Below are 24,750 nucleotides of genomic sequence, written 5' to 3' on the forward strand. Positions count from 1 at the left end.
TGCAAATTTATACATTCTTTTTTCCCCTTTAAAATATCAAAATAACATTAATATCATCTTACACGATATTGATTTTTTTTTTGAAACACAATACAATAGCTAAAAAAGTGGAATAACTTATGAAAAATGGCATTCATTTCATAGGTACCTTATAATAGATTGCCTCTGGTAGGCTTCTTCCCTATTATATGTTGGTGTTTATTTTTATAAATTTAATACAATATCAATATAATCGTGGTAGAGGTCTACGGTACATCATGTGTAAAGTCCTAGAAGGACTAAGGAAAGTGGATAGAAAATAGAAGTGAAATGGAAAGGCGAGAAAGTGGAGGATCATCCTGCTACAACACTGCACGTCATCTCGCCAACATTCTACAACCACTCGTAGGCCAAACCCAGCACCACGTCACCAACTCCAAGCACTTCATCGACATCCTCTCCAAAACCAAGATCCAGCCATCCGACACACTCGTCAGCTTCGATGTCACCTCTCTATTCACCAGCGTTCCTGTAGACCAAGCATGCGACATCATCAAACAACGCCTCATCTCAGACCCAGACCTCGAATCTAGGACCAAGCTCACACCTGACCAGATCCACGACCTCTTTCTCACCTGCCTCCACTCCAACTCTTTCAAGTGGCGCAGCAACTTCTACAAACAACTTCAAGGAGCAGCCATGGGATCTCCACTCTCACCAATCATCGCCAACATCTTCATGGAACACCTTGAGCACCAAGCACTCAAGTCCGCCGACAAGTCTCCTTCACTCTGGCTACGCTACGTCGACGACACCTTCGTCATCTGGCCACACAGCACACCAGACCTCCACCAGTTCCTCGACCACATCAACAACCAACATCCCAGCATTAAGTTCACCATGGAGACCGACTCACCACGACAACTCAATCCCTTTCCTAGACGTACTCATCACCTAGACACCATCAGGATTCCCCGCGCACCAAGTATACCGGAAACCAATCCACACAGACCGCTACCTCAACTTCCGATCTCACCACCATCCATCAGTCCACCAATCAGTCTCCAACTCACTCATCAGACGAGCCCACCAACTCAGTGACAAAGCACATCTCCAGCAAGAACTCAAGCACATCACGCACGCACTCACTTCCATCAACCAGTACCCAAGAAGGAAAATCAACACCCGAACTTCCTACCACAAGACCAGTAACATCACCACCGGAACCCAACCTGATACCAAGCCTACCGCCACCATCGTACTTCCCTACATCGGCAAGACATCACACCGACTACAACGCATCCTCCCCTCAGCCAACATCCTCATCAGACACCAATCCAGCCACAAGCTTCACTCCACTCTTCACTCTCACAAGGACAAGCACCCATCCAACAAACAACCAGGCGTTTACAAGATTCCCTGCGACTGCGGCAAAGTCTACATTGGAGAAACCGGCCGCGATTTCGACACCCGACTGAAAGAACACAAGACCCACCACCGACGCAGCGACTACGCCGACGCCACCAAGCTACTCACCTGATCCTACCGAGACCTGCCCGCCGAAACCGCCGACACCACTAATAGCGAGTTTTCGCTCACCAACATAAGGAACCTTCGCGGAAGCAGAGCACTCAGGTTTACGGCCGCGCACACAGACCGCTCTGGTTACAATAGGCGGTTTCGCTCTTCGGTGAATGCGGACGTATAATTACAGAGTAGCTGACGTCATCACGCTTGGGAATATCCCTCTAGGCTCTAGCTCTCCCTCAAACATGGCGAATTTGCATCGAGTGCAAGATGCAGTTATGGCAGCCTACGCTTTCGACGTTATAGATGATGTAGAGTTCATTCTTCTTATGGATATCAACACATCTAACAACCTTGACTTCCAACATGATGGTGGTCACTTTGAGTTAGACGATTTCAACGATGATGAGTGTAGAAGCTATTTCAGGTTAGAACTCTAAAAGTTACTAGGGCCTATACCCTATTGTCTATTAATTATTAATAGATCTATACTAAGTTAGACCTAGAGTCTAACTTAGTAGATCTATAACATTTTTATTCAAAATTTGTATTCAATATATGGGGCCTAGGTCTAGACTAGACTAGATCTAGATCTATAGCTGCATTACTATCTTGGCCTGGCTGTGTATTGAAAGTTGTGCTATTGATTCTCAACATTTCAATATAGCCTAACAGTTAGAGTCTAGGCCTAAGGACAAAACTCAACTGATTGCACACAAAATTGACATTTGAATTTGATGACACCATTATTTATAGCTAGGTCTAGATCTAGACCGAATTTTCTGTCTCTCTCGTTCGTTAGCCTCTGATTTGGGTAAGGTCGGCTCCTAAATCCTAGGCTAACGAATGAAAGAGACAGACAATTCGGTCTAGGTCTATAGATCTAGCACAGTAGTAGCAGTATTAAAATGCAATTTTTGTTCAGCTCACTGATGTTAGACAAAATAATTTACTGTCATACTCGCCGATCAGCCACATCAGCCACATCGGCATGATTGTGTGCATTTGTGTATAATGAGTCTATTGACTATTCATGTGTGCATATGCTGCCTATTAACACGTAGACTCTATAGACTCTACGTATTGTAGTGCTAGAGGTCAATACGCATTAGCATTGACTCTAGTCTATGCTTTGCTGGAGTGGACTAGATCTAGAGTAGACTCTAGTCTAAATGTTGAGTTTACAAATTATTACACTTTTCATTTACACGTACAGCAGAGTAAGGCCTATATATTTTCAAGTCGACTCTGGTCAGGTCGGCCTGACACTTCGGCCCGACAGTAGTTTAGGGAGGCCAATTTTGGGGTACGTTTGTCAAATCGGCTAAGTCACTTTGCATGATATCCTTTGCTATAATATGCACCACTGTTTGTCAAACACTTAAGCTAAAGAAAAATGTTAAATTCAAACTGATTAATGTTCTGATTTATTTCTTGTTTTTTTTAACAGATTCAAAAAGGATGATATATTTCGGCTCAAACATGCTTTAGGCGTTCCAGACAGAATCACCTTGCCAAACAGGTCAAGAATGGATGGATTGGAGGCTCTCTGCTTAGGTCTGCAACGCTATGCCTATCCATGCCGATATGGAGATTTAGTTAAAGACTATCGACGACCAGTGCCCCAGCTCTGTTTAGCCTTCAACTGGGTGACTAACTTCATCTTTGATGCCCACAAGCACAGACTGACAACATTGGAGCAGCATTGGTTGGCCCCTCAGCAGCTGAGAATTTACGCTGATGTCATTCACCAGAAAGGGGCACCACTAAACAACTGTTGGGGGTTCATAGATGGGACCGTTCGTCCGATATGCCGACCTGGGGAACACCAACGGGTGGCTTACAATGGCCACAAGCGTGTACATAGTCTTAAGTACCAGTCCGTCACTTCTCCAAATGGAATGATAGCCAACCTTTACGGACCTGTGGAAGGACGACGACATGACGCCTACCTTCTACGGGAGTCAGGTCTTCTAACCATGCTTGAAGGCGGATCCCATGATGCAGAGGGTAACTTGTTGTGCATCTACGGGGACCCTGCTTATCCCGTCAGACCCCAGCTGCAGGCCCCATTTCCTACTGCAAACATCACACCGGAACAGGCAGCATTCAACAGAGCTATGTCCAAAGTCAGAATTACTGTGGAGTGGTCCTTTGGGGATGTAATCAACTTCTTCAAATACACGGACTTCAAAAAAAGTCAAAAGATCCTGCTAAGTTCTTGTGCAAAGATGTACATGGTGTCGGCCATTCTGACAAATGCCCACACATGTATTTATGGTAACAATACATCCTCCTACTTTGAACTGCAGCCTCCATCACTGGACGAGTATTTTCAATAACTTTGATCGAAACAATTTCTGTTATGAATTTATTTATTTATTTATTTATTTCTAATCTTTTGACAGGGTAGCCCATTCACCAACAAGTAGTGGTCTTCCATGGGGCCCTGAATAAACATGAACATATTTACATCGTTTATAACGTTTATACAAAACAGTTAAAAAAAATAATACTCATTTGCAAAACAAACATATATCATTAACCTAGTAAACAGTAATGTTAATAGGAAAATATTGATTAAGTCGCAATTATGTGAATAAGTCATGTTAATATTACAGAACATGCACGTAGAGATGCTCCATTCAACTTGGGTGCACCTCTTTGGATAGAGCGTCTCTTAATAAAATCTTGTACCGTTGCTCTCATGGCCATTCACTATTTGTATAATACCAGAAATGTTGAAAGAAGTCTTTCATTATTCTCAAATTACCTGTTCTTTTAATAGGACCCCCCACATTAATGATGATTCAGCATATGATGTGCAGGTCTGTGTACTGCTTACAGTACATTGAATAAACTCTAATCACCTCTTTGTAACCTTTATTTAATTGTTCCATGTCACTGGCCATGTTTGTGACAAATATTTTTCTTTGATGTCCAGTCAGTATTATTCAATAGGATTTGACAAGCAAGCATCACTGTTACCATTTTAATGTTGGCTTATAAGGAAGTAAAATTTCACATCGGGCAAGTGAAAATATAAAATGTATAAATATGACAAATTGATTCTCAAGCGAGAAGAAAGATTTTTTCAAAAGACTAAAGCAAGATAATTTATTTGAATTATTAACCAAAATGGACAAAATGTTCAATACAAAATAATTCTTTTAATGTTTTTTTTACTTTATTTCTATTCTGGTTATAGTTAATTATTCTTTTGTGAAAGGATAAACTATTAAGTGGTGATTTGAATCGCTCAAAGAGCTAACAATAAAAAAAAAGACAGTGTGGAGCACTCAAGCTGTGAATTGGTCATTGCTGTGTGAGTCAGATACAGGAATACAAGCAACAACTGCAAATTGATCATCTTATCTGCCAGTGTTCATGGAAAATATGCACTGGATGTTGATTTGTTGAGTACAACAAAACCTTCTTATATCAGGGTGGGAGAAAGAAAAGAAAAATAGGTATGAGATCAGCAATCACTTTGTAACCAGAACCTTATCTGATCTTGTTCAAATGAGGTTTTGCTGGAGTCAGTTGGATGAACAACTCAAAAAATAATTTGTCTAATACCAGTAGAATACATTCAATAGCATCTTATGACACAGATGGACATGTTCTTGAGGTAATAGGGAAAAGTAGTTTTTTCTTTGTATTTTATGTATCATATGTGTGTGAATTTATCACTTTGTGCCAGTTTTTGTATATAAACCAGTCTAAATTCAAGCTATATTTCTTGTATTGCCAGATGGTACCACCAAAGTTATGAAAGTCTGTATGTCATTTAATTAGATTTTTACATCTATGAAAATAAACCAACTATAAGTGTTGATATCATAAAATAAATTTATTTAAACTGATATTAATGGCTACAAAAACACATTTTCTTTTACCAAAAAAAGAACAGGGGGAGTGAAAAAAGGAGAGGGAAAGGGAAAGAAAAGAAAAAGAGAAAAGGAAAAGAAAAGAAAGAAAGAAAAAGAAAGGAAAGAAAGAAGAAAAAAAGGAGAGAAAAGAGAAGAAAGAAACAGTACTGAAAGATGAAAGAATGTGGTGTGTTGTGGAGTGTGTAACTGTATTTATGTACAGTTCTGTAAGTGTATTTTTTCTATCCAGTTCTGGTATAGATATTCGGTACTTTAATTTGAAAATTCATATTGTTTGCACATATCATTTGCAAATCCAAAGGGTTGGGCAGAGACTAGTCATCCATTCTCTCTCCCCCAACACATACACATAATTAGACACACACACTGTACCACATTACTCATACTCTTGAAATTATTAAGCATAAATGCCACGATCAAGGTACAAACGTGAACATTTTTGAAAGAAAAATAAGCCCCCTTTGGTGGGACGACCCCACCCCCTCCTCGCCTTCAATTTGTCCAGCTTCATTAGTTTGGACTGCTGCAACTAACATTGTATTTAGATCATTTTCTTTATCGACAACCTGCGTTCAAACAAGTTAAGATTTTTTGAAAACATACAAACACCTGTGATAAGAAAACAAATTAAAATCAAGTACTTTTAAATTTTTATTTCTCAATAAAATGAACACACATATATATATAAATATATTTAAGTATATATACATAATATATACATAATAAATAAAATACCACAACTACATAAAATGCCACTTTCTTTCCACTATTAGCCTGATATGATTTACCTGTGTCACTTAATGTGCTCAATAATCAAACTCTGCATTAAAAAGATCACATTATAAAGAAAGGGTAAACAACAATGAGTAGACACAAACTACTAATTGTATTAATAGTAATCTATTCCACCCTGTATCACCTATTTCAATAGAACTTGTGTAAAAGATTTGTTATCAAAATATGCACCATTAGCTTTATTAACCTGTGTTACGATTGGTACTGAATACATCAATGAGTAGAAAATATGAAGTAATAATAAAACTACAGTGCAATCCACGAATCCACTCTAGCCTATATCACCTATTTCATTTAAATGAAATTACCCATAAAGTTAGATACATTTACTGTATGTTTGGTATTGATACGGAAGTCGACACACATTTGACTTCCATGTAGATTCTATATTAAGTAAGGAATATTTCTAAATAATAAACTCAAACTCAAACTCAAACTCAAACTCAAACATGAAATAAGCTGAAAACCTGAACTTTCAACTGATAAGTTACATCTTACATGTACCAGTTACATTATGAAAACACATGTACAATACACCAAAGATCTATTGAAGAATTTGAAGTACCTGTGAAAATAATATTAATTAGTATTGATCCTGAGATGATTTCTGTAAGATCTGGTTTACTTGGATCTCAACTTGTCTAATAATGATATATAATCCGCTAGCTCTCTAGTGATGCATAATTTCCAAAATGAGATTTTCTTCGCGTAGCTACTTAAACAAAACTATGTCAACAAGTTACTCTGAAGGCTACACATGTAAACGTATCAAGTTCAACGACATACTTGCCACAACACCTTCATCAAATTAACACAAGTTGGCATTGTGAAAACATAACATATGCACTACACAAGTAAACATGGTCAAAGTCACCTACTAAAGACCAAGGAGAAATATCTTGATTTCATTTCTTCTACTGCAGCATGTCCTGGGACAACAATAGCATCAACACATTAATAGGGGAGATGGTCCTAGCCAACCCCTTCCAATTCAGATATAAGACGAGCGATCGGGCCAGAGCATGGCAACAGGTGGCAGAGGGGATGATAAGGAAGGGATACAAGGTCGACTGCAGGGCAGTGAGGGACAGGATCCACATTTTAAAGGACCAGGTTAAGGCCAAGAACAATGCAGAGAAGGCAGCAAGTGGCATTGCAGTAGAGGAGACAGAGGAGGAGCTGGGCATTCGAGAGGCCATTGAAAGGATGTGATAGCACCAAGTACATTGAAACTAAGGAGGAAAAAGGAAGTCGCACACATAAAAAAAGGCAAGATGTTGTTGAATTGCATATATATACAAGTTAACACAATGTATCTTTGGCATATACATATCATAATGGCAGATGGGTAACTCTTAGGAAGACCATATAACTTAATACACACAGACTTAGCAAAACTGCCAAAGTCAATAGTTGAAGTCCTGCAGGCGTTAAAATAGGACTATACAGTGCGTCCCAGAAAAAACGAAACCGAGAGGTATCGATGTTCTATCATAACTTAATCACAACTATAATTAATGAATGATACATATTTGGAAAGCTTAGAGTCTCCTCTTTCATGTGATGCTACTCACGTGATGCATATTTCACGCATGAGTGATTAAAAGCAATTTGAAGGAAGGAAACCAAAAAGACATTTGGCGGGCGGTATCTGAATTTCAAAGAAAAATTCACATTTCTAGAAAGTTGAGTTTCTGCCCTTTCATATGACACCTCAATCAGGAAAAATGAGCGAGGAATGACAAAGTTCTGTTTGTTTAAAGTAGTGCTTGCATTTCCATAATTTTATTAAACGAATTCGTTTTTACTGGCTGCCTGCAGTAGCAACAAGCAAAATTGACAAAAAGACTTAACTCCGTTTCGTTGACAATCAGCCGTAGATGAGAGTCTTCATGCATGGCTGATTGTCAACGAAACGGAGTTAAGTCTTTTGTCAAATCTGCTTTTTGCTACGACAGGCACCCAGTGAAAACGAATTCGTTTGTTAAAATTATGAAAATGTAAGGGCTACTTTAAACAAGCAGAACTTTGGTATTCCTGGCTCATTTTTCTTGATTGAGGTATCATATGAAAGGGCAGAAACTCAACTTTCTAGAAATATGAATTTTTCTTTGAAATTCAGATACCGCCCGCCAAATCTCTTTTTGGTTTCCTTCCTTCAAATTGCTTTTAATCACTCATGCGTGAAATATGCATCACGTGGGTAGCATCAACTGAAAGAGGAGACTCTAAGCTTTCCAAATATGTATCGTTCATTAATTATGGTTGTGATAAGGTTATGATAAAACATCGATACTTCTCGGTTTCGTTTTTTCTGGGACGCACTGTATAGCTGAAAAGACAGATTGGTAAAAAATTATGTCAAAGTAAAATGTTCACTGTTGGTCACTCAAAAATATTTCACTTGAAATGAATGATGAAAAAAAAAGATATTGTTCTTTACTTCTTTTCTAAAGATTTAATGAGGGCCATCATCATCGTTTGCATTTGTTGATTATGCTGTTGCTGTTGTTGTTGTTGCTGAAGAGCTTGTTGATGTTGCTGCAGCATCTGTTGCTGCATAAGCTCAAAGCGACGCTCTCGGATTGCTTCTTCAGCTCCCCGTCTCTCTTCTTCCTCTCGTCTCCTCTCCATCTCTTCAGCTCGCTGTCTCTCCTGTTCCTCTCTTCTCTTCTCCAAATCCTCCCTCTTCATCTCCTGCTCCAACTCCATCTTTCTGTCTAGAAAAGCAAGAGTATCTCGCCCTTTGTTGCGCTGCCTTTTTGGAGTGGTACTGGTGCCGGCTTCGTCTTGGTGTCTAAAATGCAATATTTAAAAAAGAAGAGAAAAAGTGTCAAGCGTGTAAGATATTCAAGAGCCTGCATGATGTGGTGCGGGTACTGCATTCACCTCGGTATCTAACATGAAATATAAAACATAAAAGAAAAAGGAGTTTTAAAGTCAATCTACATGTTGTACATGAAGAACATTAACGAATGTTGGTTTACATAATACTAAAAATATATTAAAGGGATAATTGAGTTTGGTATAGAGGGCACTACACAAAATAATTTTTTGGTCAGATAATAACAAATTCGATGATAACGGCTTTTTACTTAGTCATTTGTAATTTTGTTTTCCTTTCATGCATGTTGAGTTATATTTGTTAGTTTGTAATGTAATGGTGTAGGTTTTATGCATTCAATCAGCAGATGTATGAGATTTATTGTATTATTACCAACGCTCCTTCTCTTCTCTTTCCTTTTCTTCTCTGCAAGTCACACTCTTTTTTATTTATATTTTTATTGTTGTATCTAAGTTGAGGGCTGAGGGCACGTCTAGCTACTTTGCTTATTTCTGTAGCCCTCCTGCATCTAATGTATGTTAATTATGCATTCAATATATTTGTTTAATTTCGTTTATTATCTGTATAAAATTATATACACTTAAAATATTGTATCAAACCATATTATGTTCATGAAAATGTATGAACTTCCCTACACAGACAGGCTAAAGATTTTAGACCTACACTCCTTGTACTATAGGAGACGGAGAGGCGATGCCATTACAGTTTTCAAAATACTAAAGGGCTTAGTAAAGCTGGACCCAAGTCACTTCTTCACCTTATCACTGAATACTCAAACCCGAGGACACTCTCTAAAGATTTTCAAGGAAAGGTCTCGTCTAAACATAAGGAAATGCTTTTTCAGCAACAGAGTGGTGTCCGACTGGAATAGTCTCCCTCAAGAAATAATTGACTCAAACTCCATTGATATCTTCAAGATGAGACTGGATAAGCACTGGTGGTCTGAGCGATTTGAATTAAGTTAATGATATGATCAAAACCGTCCTAAACCTGCGCATGTGCAATGAGTTAACCTCTAGAACATAACCAACCCTGAAGAAGTGACCGAGGATTACAGGATCTACCTCTCCTCGTATCATGATGATGATGATGATGATGATGATGAAAAAAAGAAAAAAGATGCAGAAACCAATAAATCAAATCAAATCAAATCAAATCAAATGTGTGTTGAGAGGGGAGCAGAGGGGGTGTTAGGGAGTACACCTAGAATTTGTTAAATTTGAAAAATCTTCTGAAAAATACCTCTTCCTTGTTTCTCCCATGGTCTCGCAGGCCCTCTTCCTCAGCTCTTCTCCTTCCGCCTTCTTCTTCTGTTCGTCCCCTCTCTCCTTTGGAGCCAACTCTATATCCTCTTCCTCTTGCATCATCCTTTCAACGGCCTCTCGAATGCCCAGCTCCTCCTCTGTCTCCTCTACTGCAATGCCACTTGCTGCCCTCTCTACATTGTTCTTGGCCTTAACCTTGTCCTTTAACACGTGGATCCTATCCCTCACCGCCCTGCAGTCGACCTTGTATCCCTTTTTGACCATCCCCTCTGCCACCTGTTGCCATGCTCTGGCCCGATCGCTCGTTTTATAACGAAACTGGAAGGGGTTGGCTAGGGTCACCTCCCCTATTAGTGCGTTAACACTATTGTTGTCCCAGGACATGCTGCAGTACAAGAAATGAAAAACAAAACAATGATTTAGATAAAATGGAATTCTGAAATCATCACAAATGGTACTAGACCTATACATGTGTATCTATCTTGTAATAATGAAAAACATCATATCATGAATGCATTATATTTTGGACGTTATCATTTTTTGACAAAAAAGGTGGAAAATGATTGTACAAAGGATATTGAGTCGAAAACACATACCCATTCATGCATGTACATTTGAAATTCAATGATAATGATATTGTTCTTACATGTAGGCCTAGGGATCTATAGCTATAATTTAAGATGATGCATGTAATGGAAAACATACCGATTCACAGATTTTGAGGGCTTTGCCTTTGCTGCTTTCACTGGCACGGTAGGCACCACCTCGCCAACCTCCTGTAACAAAAAGATGAGAAAGTAATTTGTAACATTCTGACATTAAAATTTCCACAATTATCTAGGTCTAGAATCTAGTTCAAAGTCATAATTTTGAATGCGCTGGTAAGATTAAGAATAGGGTGTCTGATCGCGCACCCGATGTTGTGTGCTAAAATCTTTCCCATAGAGATTGCACACATCCCTATGTGGTCTACATGCATTGCGCGACCAAGCAGATTTGGTCAATGATTTTATGAAAAATTTGAAATTCAAACCTTTAGACCTATAACAAATGATCCTGAAGGTGAAACTCAATAAATGTGGTGTCATATGAAAGGGCAGGTTTTTCTCCATATTCCCCATAGGAGGCCACCCCCGGAATTCTAAAAATATCTTGCTCAAAACAGCGATTTAAACATCGTTTCCATGGTAACTCGGAGATTTACCAATTTCACGAACCGCCCCCCCCCCCCCCCCCCCCCCCCCCCCGAGGGATAAGTTGGGCCAGCTGTAATCCCATGCACTTATTTTTTCTCTAGTCCCAAGGGATCATTTGTTACAACAGTTTGAAAATACCCTTGCTTCACGCTTTGCATATCGTGCTGTGCATTAGCTGTGCAGCTTTTGAGCAGAAATTATAACTCTGCGTGAACCACTTTTCTGTCCATTCTGAAAATGCTATGAATATTGCAGTTTTTGAGGGGCTGTATCTTTTGATAGAAACATCCTTTCAAGAATGAGAGTGAGACTGAGTGAGAGAGAGAGAGAGTGAGCTGTCTGACTCTGACTCTGAGTTGAGTTATTGTGAGGTAAAACCAAACAAACCCTAGCCCTAACGTTAGGGTCTAACTTTTAGTCTTATTAGATCTACTATTAGGCTAGCCCTGGCCCTAGCCCTAGGCAGTAGGCTAGCCTAGGCCTAGATCTAGGGTAGCCTGGAAAACATTTGCAAACAACACATTTTCAGGGATGTTTAATTCAGGACACAATTTCAAGGAGAGTAGGCCCGCAATTTTGCACGATCAGAGGCTATTAATATTATAGCCATCAAGACTAGGCGAACACTCACTCAGACAGAGACGATAAACTGGCAATTAATGCACAACAACTTAGCAATGCAATGCAATGCCCTGCGCAATACAGTACAGACGGGACTACCGCACGAAGTAGTAGCACAACTTGTCTCGACCAAGCCACAAAACGGCTTTTATCATCTTTCAACAATTCATTATCCAATTTTAAAACGATTCATGTTATATCCATAGTATAGTTAAGAAACAACAATCGATAAAAGAAACTCACCGAAGATCCACTTGCTTTGAAATTCATGTTTTAATCTCAAAATGTTAGTCTCAGCTCAGTGTTGTTATTGTCTGCGATAGAAATTTTAGACGAATAAAGTTCCCGGGCCAGCTATACGAGCTCTCTGATTGGCTGCTGATTCACTTGGGTTGTCAATTGAGAACGAACATAGATTTGGCCAAAACCCGTTCTAGGTTTTAGGGCCTCAGCGGTCATCCAACTGTTACTATAGTAACTTCTCGATTTTGCACACGAACCGCAGATTCTAATTCCCCAATGAGTTTGCGAAAATTGCCTAATAGCCGTCCTGCACCGCCGATCGATACACCCACTCAACAGCCGAAACACCGCCCGCTACTCCGCCGACATCAACCACACGACGTCCGCATAACCGCCGCCCACTCGTTTCCCGCCAATTCACGCAACCGAGCGCCCCCACCGACAGCTGCCTGCCGAGCCCGCCGGCCCAGTGCTTTCCCCCAAGTCCGCACTCACGCCATTATAAGGACCGCCGCACTGTGGAATAGCGGGAAATGAATGTGCGGATTTTCATGCCAAGGCAGCCCTCAGCAAACACATTGAAATAACAAACAGCCTTAATATCTCAGAAGTGAACAGCATTTTAGAGAGGCATTTTACCGAGCTGTGGCAATTAAGATGGCAGGTTTCTCCAAATACACATTACAAAACAATCCAAAAATCGGTTGCACAAACCTTCAATTGCAAACTAGAGCGAGCAAAAGAAAAGATAATACGTCGTTTACGACTTGGACACATTGGTCTTAACGCGGATCTAGGCCGAATGGGAATACATCCAACTGGACACTGTAACTCGTGTCGAGAAGTAGAAACCACTGAACACTTTATAGCAAAGTGCCCGAAATATTTAATTGAAAGATCCATGCTACTCGCTGAAACAGATTGTATAAATCCCGACGATATTTTAAGGCTCTTAAATTTATCAGAAGCTAACATTCAAAACGCTTTATACCGTTTCGTTCTAAGAACGAAACGTTTCAACTAACCCAAAATAATCGAGCATTTTTTGTTTGTTTTTGCACCACCACTCACAAAAGCCCACATTTTGTTTGTTTCCCCTAAAAAGTTTAATTATCCAATGCAACATGTATTATAAACACCACTCTATCACAAAATTGTTTTTCTTTTGATCGAAGATTCATTAAAGTCTGCGAGGTCGCTCAAAGCCAATTTCCCCGGAAAAGTACCCTCTTGATTTTAAAATTGTTGATCAATTCCTTTCTTCTTTCGAGTTTCCAGATTATTTATGTATCCCAAAGGGAGCCCCCTGTCTACACCCGAGAGACAGGACGGTGTCTGGACGGTGTCTTAGAACGGACAGGACTACGCGGTAACCTACAGGATACAAAAATCTACATTTTGTCGTATTTTTTTTTTTTTCTTCATCTATTTTCTCTTTCATTTCATTTTAAGGGGAAAAAAAAAAGAAAAAGACAAAAAGAGAGAAGCCTATATTTAAATTATATTTTTGATACTCATATTTAAAAGAAAAAGAGAAAGAAAGAAATTAATATTAAAAAGAAAGGCGTTGGTGATAATAGTCGGATCTTGACTGATTGCCATTACAACAAAAAACAACAACAACAACAACAACATAGTTTCTATGCGTGCAGATGATTGCTGGAGCGGCTAGCGGCGACTGCGTCTTTTTTTGCGACTTGAGATTATACTCTAGGTCATTCGTTTCATATAGAGTCCACTGATTTTACTTTTGGATATATTTTGGATAAACTTTGTGCTCATTGGAATAATTTTGGTGATCATTGGCTTTTCACTGGGAGTGCAAGGGACCAACATCATCAAAAAGAGGTAGGTGTACATTGGGAGCTAACATCTAATTGCACATCTAACCAATCATGGCGGACGCCACACCCGAAGTTGAGGATATGATAGACAAATACGAGGATTTTATAACGGTAGGCAAAAATGTTAAAAAAAGACCGAGACTAAACAGCACTTTCACTCAGGATCAACCCAATCAGAAGTATCAAGTATTAATTACCCCAATCGATATAGAGAAGCTCTTACAAAGGTAAACCCCATACATGTCACCCGCGATATCCACAACGGAATAGGTAAACCCATAACCATAACTAAGAAGGGAAGAAGCCTTCTAATTGAATGCTCTAACATCAGGCAATCTAACGCTCTTAGGAATGTCACCGAAGTGGCATCTATACAAATCAAGACGTCGGAGTGGGTCCCCTTCCCCAAAACAAAGGGGGCAATTGTGGGGATCCCACTCGACGTCACAGACGATGAGCTTCTAACAGAATTGAAATCACAAGGCGTAATACATGTACGCCGGATTATGAAGAGAGTCAAAGGTAATCTGACAGGCACCACTGCCTTTTGTCTATCGTTTGAATCAGACCATCTTCCTGCACAGGTTACTATAGGGTACATGGTAAAAAGAGTAACAATATATGTTCCCCCCGTACGAAGGTGTAACAAATGCCAAGGTTTTGGCCACATACAGGAAAACTGCAAATATAATCAAAGATGTGTAAGATGTGGAGACAGCCACACACCCGATAAATGCCCCTCTGTCGATAGCCCAACATGTTTTAGATGCAATGGTAAGCATAGCGCAGCTTACCAGGGCTGCCCTCTATATAAAAGGGCAAAACAAATTCAATCCGTCCAATTCAATGAAAAAATAACCTTTGTCGAAGCAAGGAAAAAAATATCATATGCTGAGGCAACCAAAAAAAAGGACCAAAGTAACGATCAACCAATCGATAGTAAAATTCACCCTACTAAACATAACATTCCAAAGCCGTCAACCAACCAACCGGAGGTCATTGAGATCCCCGATATCCCCATCCCCACAGCCACCTTTCCCAGTATTCCAATGACTGAAAATATCACAAGCAAAGAAACGAAAGAAAGAAAGAATCCGGAAAGTGGATGTAACAAAAGAAGTGGAAAAGAAACAGTCGGAGCCGACTCAAAATATTAATGAACTAATTGCCTTTTTAGTTTTTGTTATAAACAATCTAGAGGGAAATAATACAAAAAGCAATAGAATTAAACTCGTGGTGGAAGCTGCCAACAAATGCTTTGGTTTTAAAGCAAGGGCTGAATTTATCCACGAGATGCTAAATAAGGACTCATGATCCAATTATACTATGGCAGTGGAACGCCCAGGGGCTCCGCTGCCATGGTGACGAACTTATTCGACTTATATCTACTTCCCCTAAGCCACCAAGTATTATATGCATTCAATTGAATTGAATTGATCCACATACAGGAAATCATTCGAATCTAGATTTATCCCTTACATCAATAACTTTGGCATCCAAAATAGAGTGGCAAGTTTTACCTGTTTTATTCGGCAGTGACTATTATGTAATACACATAAATATTTATATCAATACAAATCAAACGAAAAACACAAAATGTCACAACTCAGATACAACGTGGTCTTCCAAAAATGTAAACTGGGATATATATAAGAAATATATATCATCTGATATTCATCCAATTAATGTAAACAATAGCACTATTCAGGAACAATATAATATATTAACAGGCAGCATTAGAAACGCGGCAGACAAAACCATGTCCAAATCACATAAGAAAAAAACACATTTTAACCCAATACCGTGGTGGTCGTAAGAATGTGATCGGGCTACAAAAGAAAGAAATAGAGCAAAAAACAGACTTAACAGAAATCTTACCCTACATGGTTTAATAGATTTCAAAAAGAAAAAAGCCCTTGCTCAAAAAGTTATTAGAAACACAAAAAGTAAATATATGCTCAAATACTGCAATACCCTAAATAGGACATCGGCAATAGGAAAAGTCTGGAAACAGGTAAAAAACATCAACCAATCCGGCCAAAATTTAAACAAATTCTCAAACTTAATAGACCCTGAAAATAAAACCTCAAGTATAACTAGCCCATTAGATAAAGCAAATCTTATAGCAAGCATTTTCAGTCTATAGACAATAGACTAAATGATCACGAACAGGATAAAAGACAGTTATATGAGAAAGAAGTGATCGATAAAAAAATCACGAAAGATGATGTCCCAAATTTTTACATCAACTTAATAAATGAAAGTTTCACCAGACAGGACTTAATAGCTGCCATAAACGATATGAAAGATACTGCCCCGGGCAAGGACGAAATTTTAAAAATAATGATACAAAATCTACCAGAGATTGCAAACTATTTTCTTCTTCATCTTTATAACACTATATGGGAACGGGGAACTTTCCCCGACCAATGGAACACTACTATACAGGTCCCAATCCCGAAAAAAGGCAAAGAACCAACAGATCACGCTTCATATCGGCCCATATCATTAACGTCTATAATATGTAAAATAATGGAAAAAATGATTAAAAAAAAAGAATAACATGGTATTTTGAGAAGGAAAACATTTTTAACCCTTTCCAATCAGGTTTTAGAAAAAACAGAAGTACAAAGGATCAACTCCTCAGACTAGAAACAGATATTCATAAAGGTTTAATAAATAAAGAGTTTACCACCACGGTTTTCTTAGACCTTGAAAATGCATACGACCTGTTACGGAAAAAAAGGTCTAATTTTTAAACTATATAAGATTGGATTTAGGGGAAACTTATTAAAATGGACCCGAGCTTTTTTAGAAAATAGACAATGCATCGTCAGAATCGATGATACATACTCCGACCCCTATATAATTAAAAATGGCATACCGCAAGGTAGCAGTATAAGCCCTATTTTTTCAATATTATGCTAAATGATATCGACCTCAAAGACCCCTTAGTAAAAATATCTTTATTCGCCGACGACATAACGGTTTGGTACACCCACCCACATTTACAATACGCAGAAAAGAGATTTCAAAGAGCAATCAACCAACTATCCACATGGTGCTCGAAATGGGGATTATATCCCTCCCCAACAAAATCTGCTGTAATTGTTTTTAAACATGTAGGACCGAAGATTTTTAATAATTTAAATACAATCATTCGTCCATGTTCAACAGCCTCCTCCTTCAAATCCTTACTTAAAAGTCACTTTATTCATAAATATACTTCTTGATTTCCATATATCTTTTTCATAAGTTTACTTCATATATGTACACTGTACATGTAATCTCTCTTTCTCCTTCCCTTCTCTTGGGTGAGTGTGTGTGTTTGTGTGTGTGTGTTGGATGTGTCTGCTTGTGATTATTATTAATGTTTTACTTATAATTTGTTAATTTTGTCAAAGGGGCACCAGTCCACAAGATCCTGATCTTTTTTGGCTGCCCCTAACGATATGTTAATTTTACACATGTATATGATTATGTCAATATGTTTTATTGCATTGTACTATTTTCTTTTATATCGTTGAATAAAGATGAATTGAATAGAATAAACAGTGTAACGGAAATAAAAATACAAGATATAGTAATAAAACAGGTTAATTAATATTGTTTCCTTGGAGTGTGGTTAGACCACAGACTCACCTGGAAAAAACATATAAACTATATCACAGAAAGATGCAGTAAAAGATTAAATCTCCTGCGTTGTATCTCCGGAACAACATGGGGAAATAAAAGTGAAATTTTATACATGGTATACACAGGTCTAATCCGCTCTATATTTGATTACGGATGCGAACTGTACGACTCAGCTTGTATCACTTTAAAAAAACAAGTAGACACAATACAATACAAAGCTCTTAAAATTATAACGGGAGCTTTAAAACTAACGTCTCTAGACGCTATGCTAGTGGAATGCGGAGAAATGCCCCTGAGTCTAAGAAGGAAAAAATTGTTAAACAACTATTTTATATATCTCAATTTTTGTAACGATAATCATTCAACTAAAGAAATCTTAATAACGTGTTGGCAATTCAAACAATACCAGTGGAAACCTGGTTAAGGACCTTTTATCAACAGAATAAAAGCCAACACAAGTATGAAAAGTGAAAAATGGAATAGCTGTCAATCAAAATACCCATTTTGGCACCTACCAACCCCACGGGTATCCTTCATAGTTCACACAAAAATGAACAAAAAAGTAACAATCATCATGATCTAAAGGACTGTTCCTTAGAAGTAATATCTACTTTATATGCAGACCACCTACAAATTTATACCGACGGATCAAAGCAAAGTAATGATAGCACAGGTGCTGCTTTTTATATCCCAGAATGGAACATAAAAACATATGCTAAAATATCCCCAATAAGTATAGCTAGGGCAGAGTTATCAGCCATTATATTAGCCTTAGAATGGCTAGACAATTTGATATCTCTAAATGTAGTTATTTTATCTGACTCTTTATCGGCCCTAAGAGCTATTAGTAGTTATAAATATGAACAAAGTCTTGTTCTGGAAATACTATATTTACTTAAACATCTAGAAAGAAAAAGAATAAACGTGTATTTTGAATGGATACCATCACATATCGGCTTACACGGGAATGATGTAGCCGACCAACTGGCCAACAAAGCAACCAAAAGAAAATGTATTGATTTTAATATCCCTAAAAATAGAAAAGAACATGAACATGACAACAAATACGAATGTATACAAGATTGGCAACGCATATGGGACATCTCCACCAATGGTAGATATCTATATGTCATACAAAACAAAGTCAACAAGTTTTATTTTCCTAAAAACCTAAATAGAAAAGATGAGACAACCCTCCACCAATTTAGATTAGGAAAATGTCCGTTAAATGTGTATCTACATGAATTAAAGAAACACGACGATGGAAAATGTTCGTATTGTAATGTACTCGAAACAATTCATCATTATATATTTGAATGTAAAAGATATGAGCAATTAAGAAGGCCTATGGTCCAAGGGATAAAGAAACCCTATCATATCAGTGAACTACTTAATAGCGAAAATAATATACAGGCTTTACTGACATTTGTCAGAAAATCAGAAAGATTTACGTAGTTATAATTGCACATAAAAGAATTCGAAAGAGAATAATACCTATATATATCCCAAATTTCAAACACGTTTTCTTTTTATTATTATTATTATTATTATTGTTAACATCACAGTCTAGAAACGAAAAAAAGGTAACAACTTTAATAATTGATATCTGTCAAATCTGTTAATACATCAAAAATTCCATTACACAGAATATCTTTTAAATGTTGATATTCCTATAAATGGACTTATTTTTTTATTTTCTTGTTTTTACTTAACGGAAGAATTAAGAAACCCAATTATAAGATTAACTTTAATCTCCATATGTCGTTCTCCCCTACTAAACTAGAGGTAAATACACGAATGAAGTAAGAAAGAGAGCACAAAATCATGTAAGAGCACACAGTGGAGGCATTGAACATGATTACATTCCCCTAATCACGTAATCACAACAAACGGATGTACACACATAATGCTATTACCACAAATATGTTCTACCCTCACTAAAATCCATTGACTCATTTGTGGTAGATGACAAGCACGGTGGTCTGGTAGCTGGGGCCGGGGGTGGTTGGCATTAGCAACCCCGCCGGTCAACGGTTGAGGGAGCCTCCACCGTTCTCCGAGTGTGAGACTTAACGTCTACACAGGGTGCAGCGGTTTCCCTCTTCGCGGCTTCCCGCAAGATTAAGCGGCCATGGGTGTCTTGGATCTTGGCGAGGGAGTGACCCGGACTGGCAGGCTCGCCGCTGCCGAGCTCTCTAAACAAGATTTACAATGATGTAAAACAAAACATTACAAAACCAGACCTTAACAGTATAGAGCACATCACATTATATCATGTTCATATTCTTTCCTGTGTGCCCATAGAACGCATGAGTGCCTGCATATTAATTTTCTCCATATTTAAGCCACTTTTTTTTTGTCTATTAAAAAAAAGTTCACGTGTAGAGGGAAATAGACAATTGGAATTCAAGAATAACTTTCTGTGTATAAAATAAGTATTAGTATTATTATTATTTACAAATAATCAAGTTAACGCAAGAAAGGGAAAAAAGGAAGAAGAAGAAAAGAAGAAAAAAAAAAGAACAACAATTTTGTAATGAAATTTATATATAAAAACAAACTAGACAGTACAAAAGTGTATGTATATGTAGTTATATCGGTAAACACTTATCTGTATATGTGTGTTTGTATGAGTATATCTATATATAAATAGGTATATGAATAAGATTTTTTTTTCTTCAAAATCCAAGCACAGCGCGAGAGGTATAAATAATCAATTTTGACTGAATTGCCTTAAAACCTAATCCAAAAAAAAAAAAAAAAAATAGCGAACACTCACTCCTGAAGACGGACAGTCAACCTGTCCGAAACGTCGAGTCTACTCTCCTGCTCCTGCTCTGCAACTCTACTCAACTCTCCAACTCAATCCAGTCTTCTACTCAAACCTCTCATCCTGTCTACAACTTTCTGTTGGTTTAACACTTTGATAACAACAAGGAATTGCTTATGAGATATGGTTGTCTTTACGTAGATACTACAATATCCTAAGGTTTTGGTGGAAGTCTTACCTATTGTATTTCTATATCAATAAAATATTAGTTTTATTATTAGTTCTATATCAATACAATATTAATTTTATCATAATTCGATAGAACGTTTCTATAACAGGGGGAATTTAAATTAAATAGGAGGATCAACTTTTGAGAGCTGACACTCTTTTTAAGGGACCTCCTTTTGTTTTGCCTTTGGGTGACCTTTTCCCTTTTTTTTAATTTTTTTTAAAAATTACATTTCGATAACAGTAAATTACGGTAATATCATCATAGTAATCGTAATTACTGCCTCCATCACTGATAGCATTACTATAATAACTAGTTATAGCTTATGACAGCGGGCATTATCTTAGGAGGTACTCCTCTGTTTTGGGTACATTACCTACCTATTTATGTGTATTTATCGATATAATAGTAATATCATCGAAATAGTTACTACTGGTTCATATCAAGATAATGACGAGGATAAGCTTTTGAGAACTGATATTCTGTACATTGGTATTTTATATTTTTTGTATGTTTTGGGTATATTTATATAACTTATATCAACTGTATATCAGTATAATACCAAAATCAACAAATTCGATAATACTGGTTAAAACGTGGTTTTATTTTATAAAAGGAGAAACATCTCACGAGAGCTGAAAACTCTTTCATACTTACTGCACTACTTGACCCATGGTTTTCTCTTCCTAGTATATTTTCTATATCATGGCATTGAACTTTTGTGAATAGTCGGCAAAGACTAACACAACGTTATTTGATGTTAATCTTTTTATTAACATTATAAGGATTTAACAAATGCACCTCCCAATGTACACCTATTGTTTTGATGTTTATGTATTTGTATATACCATTTTTCAAATACATGTTCCCTATTTTGTTTTCTCTTATCCAAAAGATCTTCATATTATTACTGAGTCACGGCTCTTATTAAAGAGTGTACCACACCATATAATTCCGGATTCCAAATATACAACAACAAAAATGAGCAAAAAAAAAAAAAAAAAAAAAAAAAAAATAATAATAATAATAGTAATGTATATATACATTACATATATATTTATATGAATATATAAAAAATAAATACCGCTATTTTTAGCTGGCATAAATAGTCATTTCTGACTGCAATGCCAAAACAAACTTTAAATTAACAACAACAGCCAATGGTCATCAGGCTTGAGCGGTGTCTTTCGTCGGTGATTGCTGGAGCGGCTAGCGGCGACGGCGTATTTTCGGCGACTGGCGATTATACTTTAGGTCATATTGATTCATATAACCTATTACTTTTGTTTGTTCGTTCGTTCTATGTTGATGTGTGTTTTGTATGCTTTTGTACTTTTGTGTTTAAATGTTGTGTGGGGGGGGGGGGGGGGGGGGTAGTAGGTGTTTTCTAGCTCTTTCTCTTTATATATATATATATATATATATATATATATATATATATAATTGTTTTTTTTTCTAAAGGAAATTTAAGAGGAATATAGGTTAACAGAATATTGTGGAAAAAAAATAATTTGAGATTTATAATCAAACTGGTCGAGAAAATAGTACAAACTTTATTTGCAATTTGTTGTTGTTGTTGTTGTTGTGTTTTTTTTTTGGGGGGGGGGGGTGAAAATATAATTTTGTTTATGTGAATATTTTTCATCTGTACATGTGCAACTTTTGTATGTAAATGTTAAAGTTCGTTGGCAAATTTATTAAGACCTATGTTAAAGTTATTTTGTTATTTTGTATACAATGTTATAAATAAAGTACAATTTTTCTTTATGAGAGACATGAATAAAAACCTATGAAAAACTAGATGGAATTTTGACTGCGCGCAGTCGAAAATGATGCCTCCGCCATAGAGCAATTTAAACAAGTTTGGAGTTTAAATCTCCAGTGGTTCTTGAGATATCATGATAACAATCTCAATGTATGGAATTTCATAAGTTGACCTCTGTGACCCTTGACCTTTGACCTACGTGCTCCAAAATCTAATCAGATTGTCTTCCTATGGTGATACACACTATCATTAAGTTTGAAGTTTAAATCTCCAGTGGTTCTTGAGATATTATGATATGGTGATACATACTATCATTAAGTTTGAAGTGAAAATTCTCCAGTGGTTCTTGAGATATCGCGATAACGATCTCAATGTATGGAATTTCATAAGTTGACCTCTGTGACCCTTGACCTTTGACCTACGTGCTCCAAAATGTAATCAGATTGTTTTCCTGTAGTCATACACACTATCACTAAGTTTAAAGTTTAAATCTCCAGTGGTTCTTGAGATATCATGATAACAATCTCAATGTATGGAATTTCATAAGTTGACCTCTGTGACCCTTGACCTTTGACATACGTGCTCCAAAATCTAATCAGATTGTTTTCCTATGGTGATACACACTATCATTAAGTTTGAAGTTTAAATCTCCAGTGGTTCTTGAGATATTATGATAACAATCTCAATGTATGGAATTTCATAAGTTGACCTCTGTGACCCTTGACCTTTGACCTACGTGCTCCAAAATGTAATCAGATTGTTTTCCTATAGTGATACACACTATCACTAAGTTTAAAGTTTAAATCTCAAATGGTTCTTGAGATATCGCGCTAACAAACTCAATACAAGGAATTTCATAAGTTGACCTCTGTGACCTGTGACCTTTGACCTACGTACTCCAAAATCTAATCAGATCGTCTTCCTATGGTGATAAATAATATTCCCGAGTCTTAAGTTTAAATCTTAAACTGTTCTTGAGATATTGTGATAACGGTCAAACGGGACGGACGTACGGACGGACGTACGGACGGACAACCCGAAAACATGATGCCTCCGGCACCACCTTCGGTGGCGGAGGCATAAAAATATAGCACCCATTGGATTTACTTTTGGATATATTTTGGATACAGTTTGTGCTCATTGGAATTATTTTGGTGATCATTGGATTTCGGCTCTCACAGGGATTGCAAGGGACCAACATCATCGAAAGAGGAAGGTGTACATTGGGAGTGAGCACCTATTTTTGCACCTCTAATCATGGCGGAAGCCTCATCAGAAGTTGAAGATATGATAGATAAATACGAGGATTTTATAACAGTAGGGAAAAAAGCAAAGAAAAGACCACGTTTAAACAGCACCTTACTCAAGAACAACCCAAACAGAAAATCCAAGTACTAATTACCCCAATTGATATAGACAAGTCTCTAACGAAGGTTAACCCCATCCATGTCACCCGCGATACACACAACGGAATAGGAAAACCAATAGCAATAACAAAGAAGGGAAGACGCTTGCTAGTTGAATGCACTAACATCAGGCAAGCTAACTCTCTCAGGAATGTCTCCAAAGTGGCTTCCATGCAAATACAGACGTAGGAATGGGTCCCCTTCCCCAAAACAAAGGGGGCAATAGTGGGAATCCCACTCGACGTCACGGATGACGAGCTTCTATCAGAATTGAAAACCCAAGGCGAAATTCAATTGCGCCGTATCATGAAGAGAGTTAAAGGTAATCTGACAGGCACCACTGCTTTTTGTCTATCTTTTGATTCGGACCGTCTCCCCACACAGGTATCAATAGGTTATACGATAAAAAGAGTTTCCATATACGTACGACGTTGTAACAACTGCCAAGGTTTTGGTCACTTACAAGATAACTGTAAACATAATCTTAGATGCGTGAGATGTGGAGACAGCCACACATCCGATAAATGCCTCCTCCGAAGCAGAAGATTTGATTGATAAATATGAGGATTATATTACCGTAGGAAAGAATGTCAAAAATTACCCAGAATGAATAGCACGTTCACCGAAGAGGAAACAGTTCAGAAGTTCCAAAACTAATAACCCCCATCGATATCACAAAAACACTAACAAAGGCAAACACGATCCATGTTACAGGTGACCTACACAACGCAATTGG

The 24,750-nt window shown here is 37.5% G+C and overlaps 3 protein-coding genes across 4 annotated transcripts; 2 read left to right on the forward strand and 1 right to left on the reverse strand.

Moving 5' to 3' along the window:
- The first annotated feature begins 309 nt into the window (after window positions 1-309).
- LOC115922810 lies at window positions 310-1,519 on the forward strand. The gene is made up of 2 exons (XM_030982513.1): window positions 310-964; window positions 1,029-1,519. The coding sequence occupies exons 1-2, from the start codon at window positions 310-312 to the stop codon at window positions 1,517-1,519; spliced, it is 1,146 nt and encodes a 381-aa protein (XP_030838373.1).
- A 41-nt stretch (window positions 1,520-1,560) lies between these two features.
- Window positions 1,561-3,967, forward strand: LOC588535. Its single transcript, XM_030981567.1, has 2 exons — window positions 1,561-1,933; window positions 2,957-3,967. Exons 1-2 carry the CDS (start codon window positions 1,674-1,676, stop codon window positions 3,846-3,848), a joined length of 1,152 nt encoding a protein of 383 aa, XP_030837427.1. The 5' UTR covers window positions 1,561-1,673; the 3' UTR covers window positions 3,849-3,967.
- A 3,130-nt stretch (window positions 3,968-7,097) lies between these two features.
- LOC115922546 (vicilin-like seed storage protein At2g18540) lies at window positions 7,098-12,552 on the reverse strand. Of its 2 annotated transcripts, none has more exons than XM_030981568.1 (5): window positions 12,365-12,552; window positions 11,010-11,080; window positions 10,282-10,689; window positions 8,638-8,991; window positions 7,098-7,426 (listed from the first exon to the last, which is right to left on the reverse strand). In XM_030981568.1, exons 1-5 carry the CDS (start codon window positions 12,389-12,391, stop codon window positions 7,309-7,311), a joined length of 978 nt encoding a protein of 325 aa, XP_030837428.1. In that variant the 5' UTR covers window positions 12,392-12,552; the 3' UTR covers window positions 7,098-7,308. The 2 variants fall into 2 exon arrangements, with proteins under 2 accessions (XP_030837428.1, XP_030837429.1); XM_030981569.1 differs by lacking the exon at window positions 12,365-12,552 and adding an exon at window positions 12,132-12,337.
- Window positions 12,553-24,750: the final 12,198 nt, after the last annotated feature.

This window comes from Strongylocentrotus purpuratus, unplaced genomic scaffold (assembly GCF_000002235.5).
Source record: "Strongylocentrotus purpuratus isolate Spur 01 unplaced genomic scaffold, Spur_5.0 spur5_scaffold_12, whole genome shotgun sequence".
Taxonomy (NCBI): domain Eukaryota; kingdom Metazoa; phylum Echinodermata; class Echinoidea; order Camarodonta; family Strongylocentrotidae; genus Strongylocentrotus; species Strongylocentrotus purpuratus.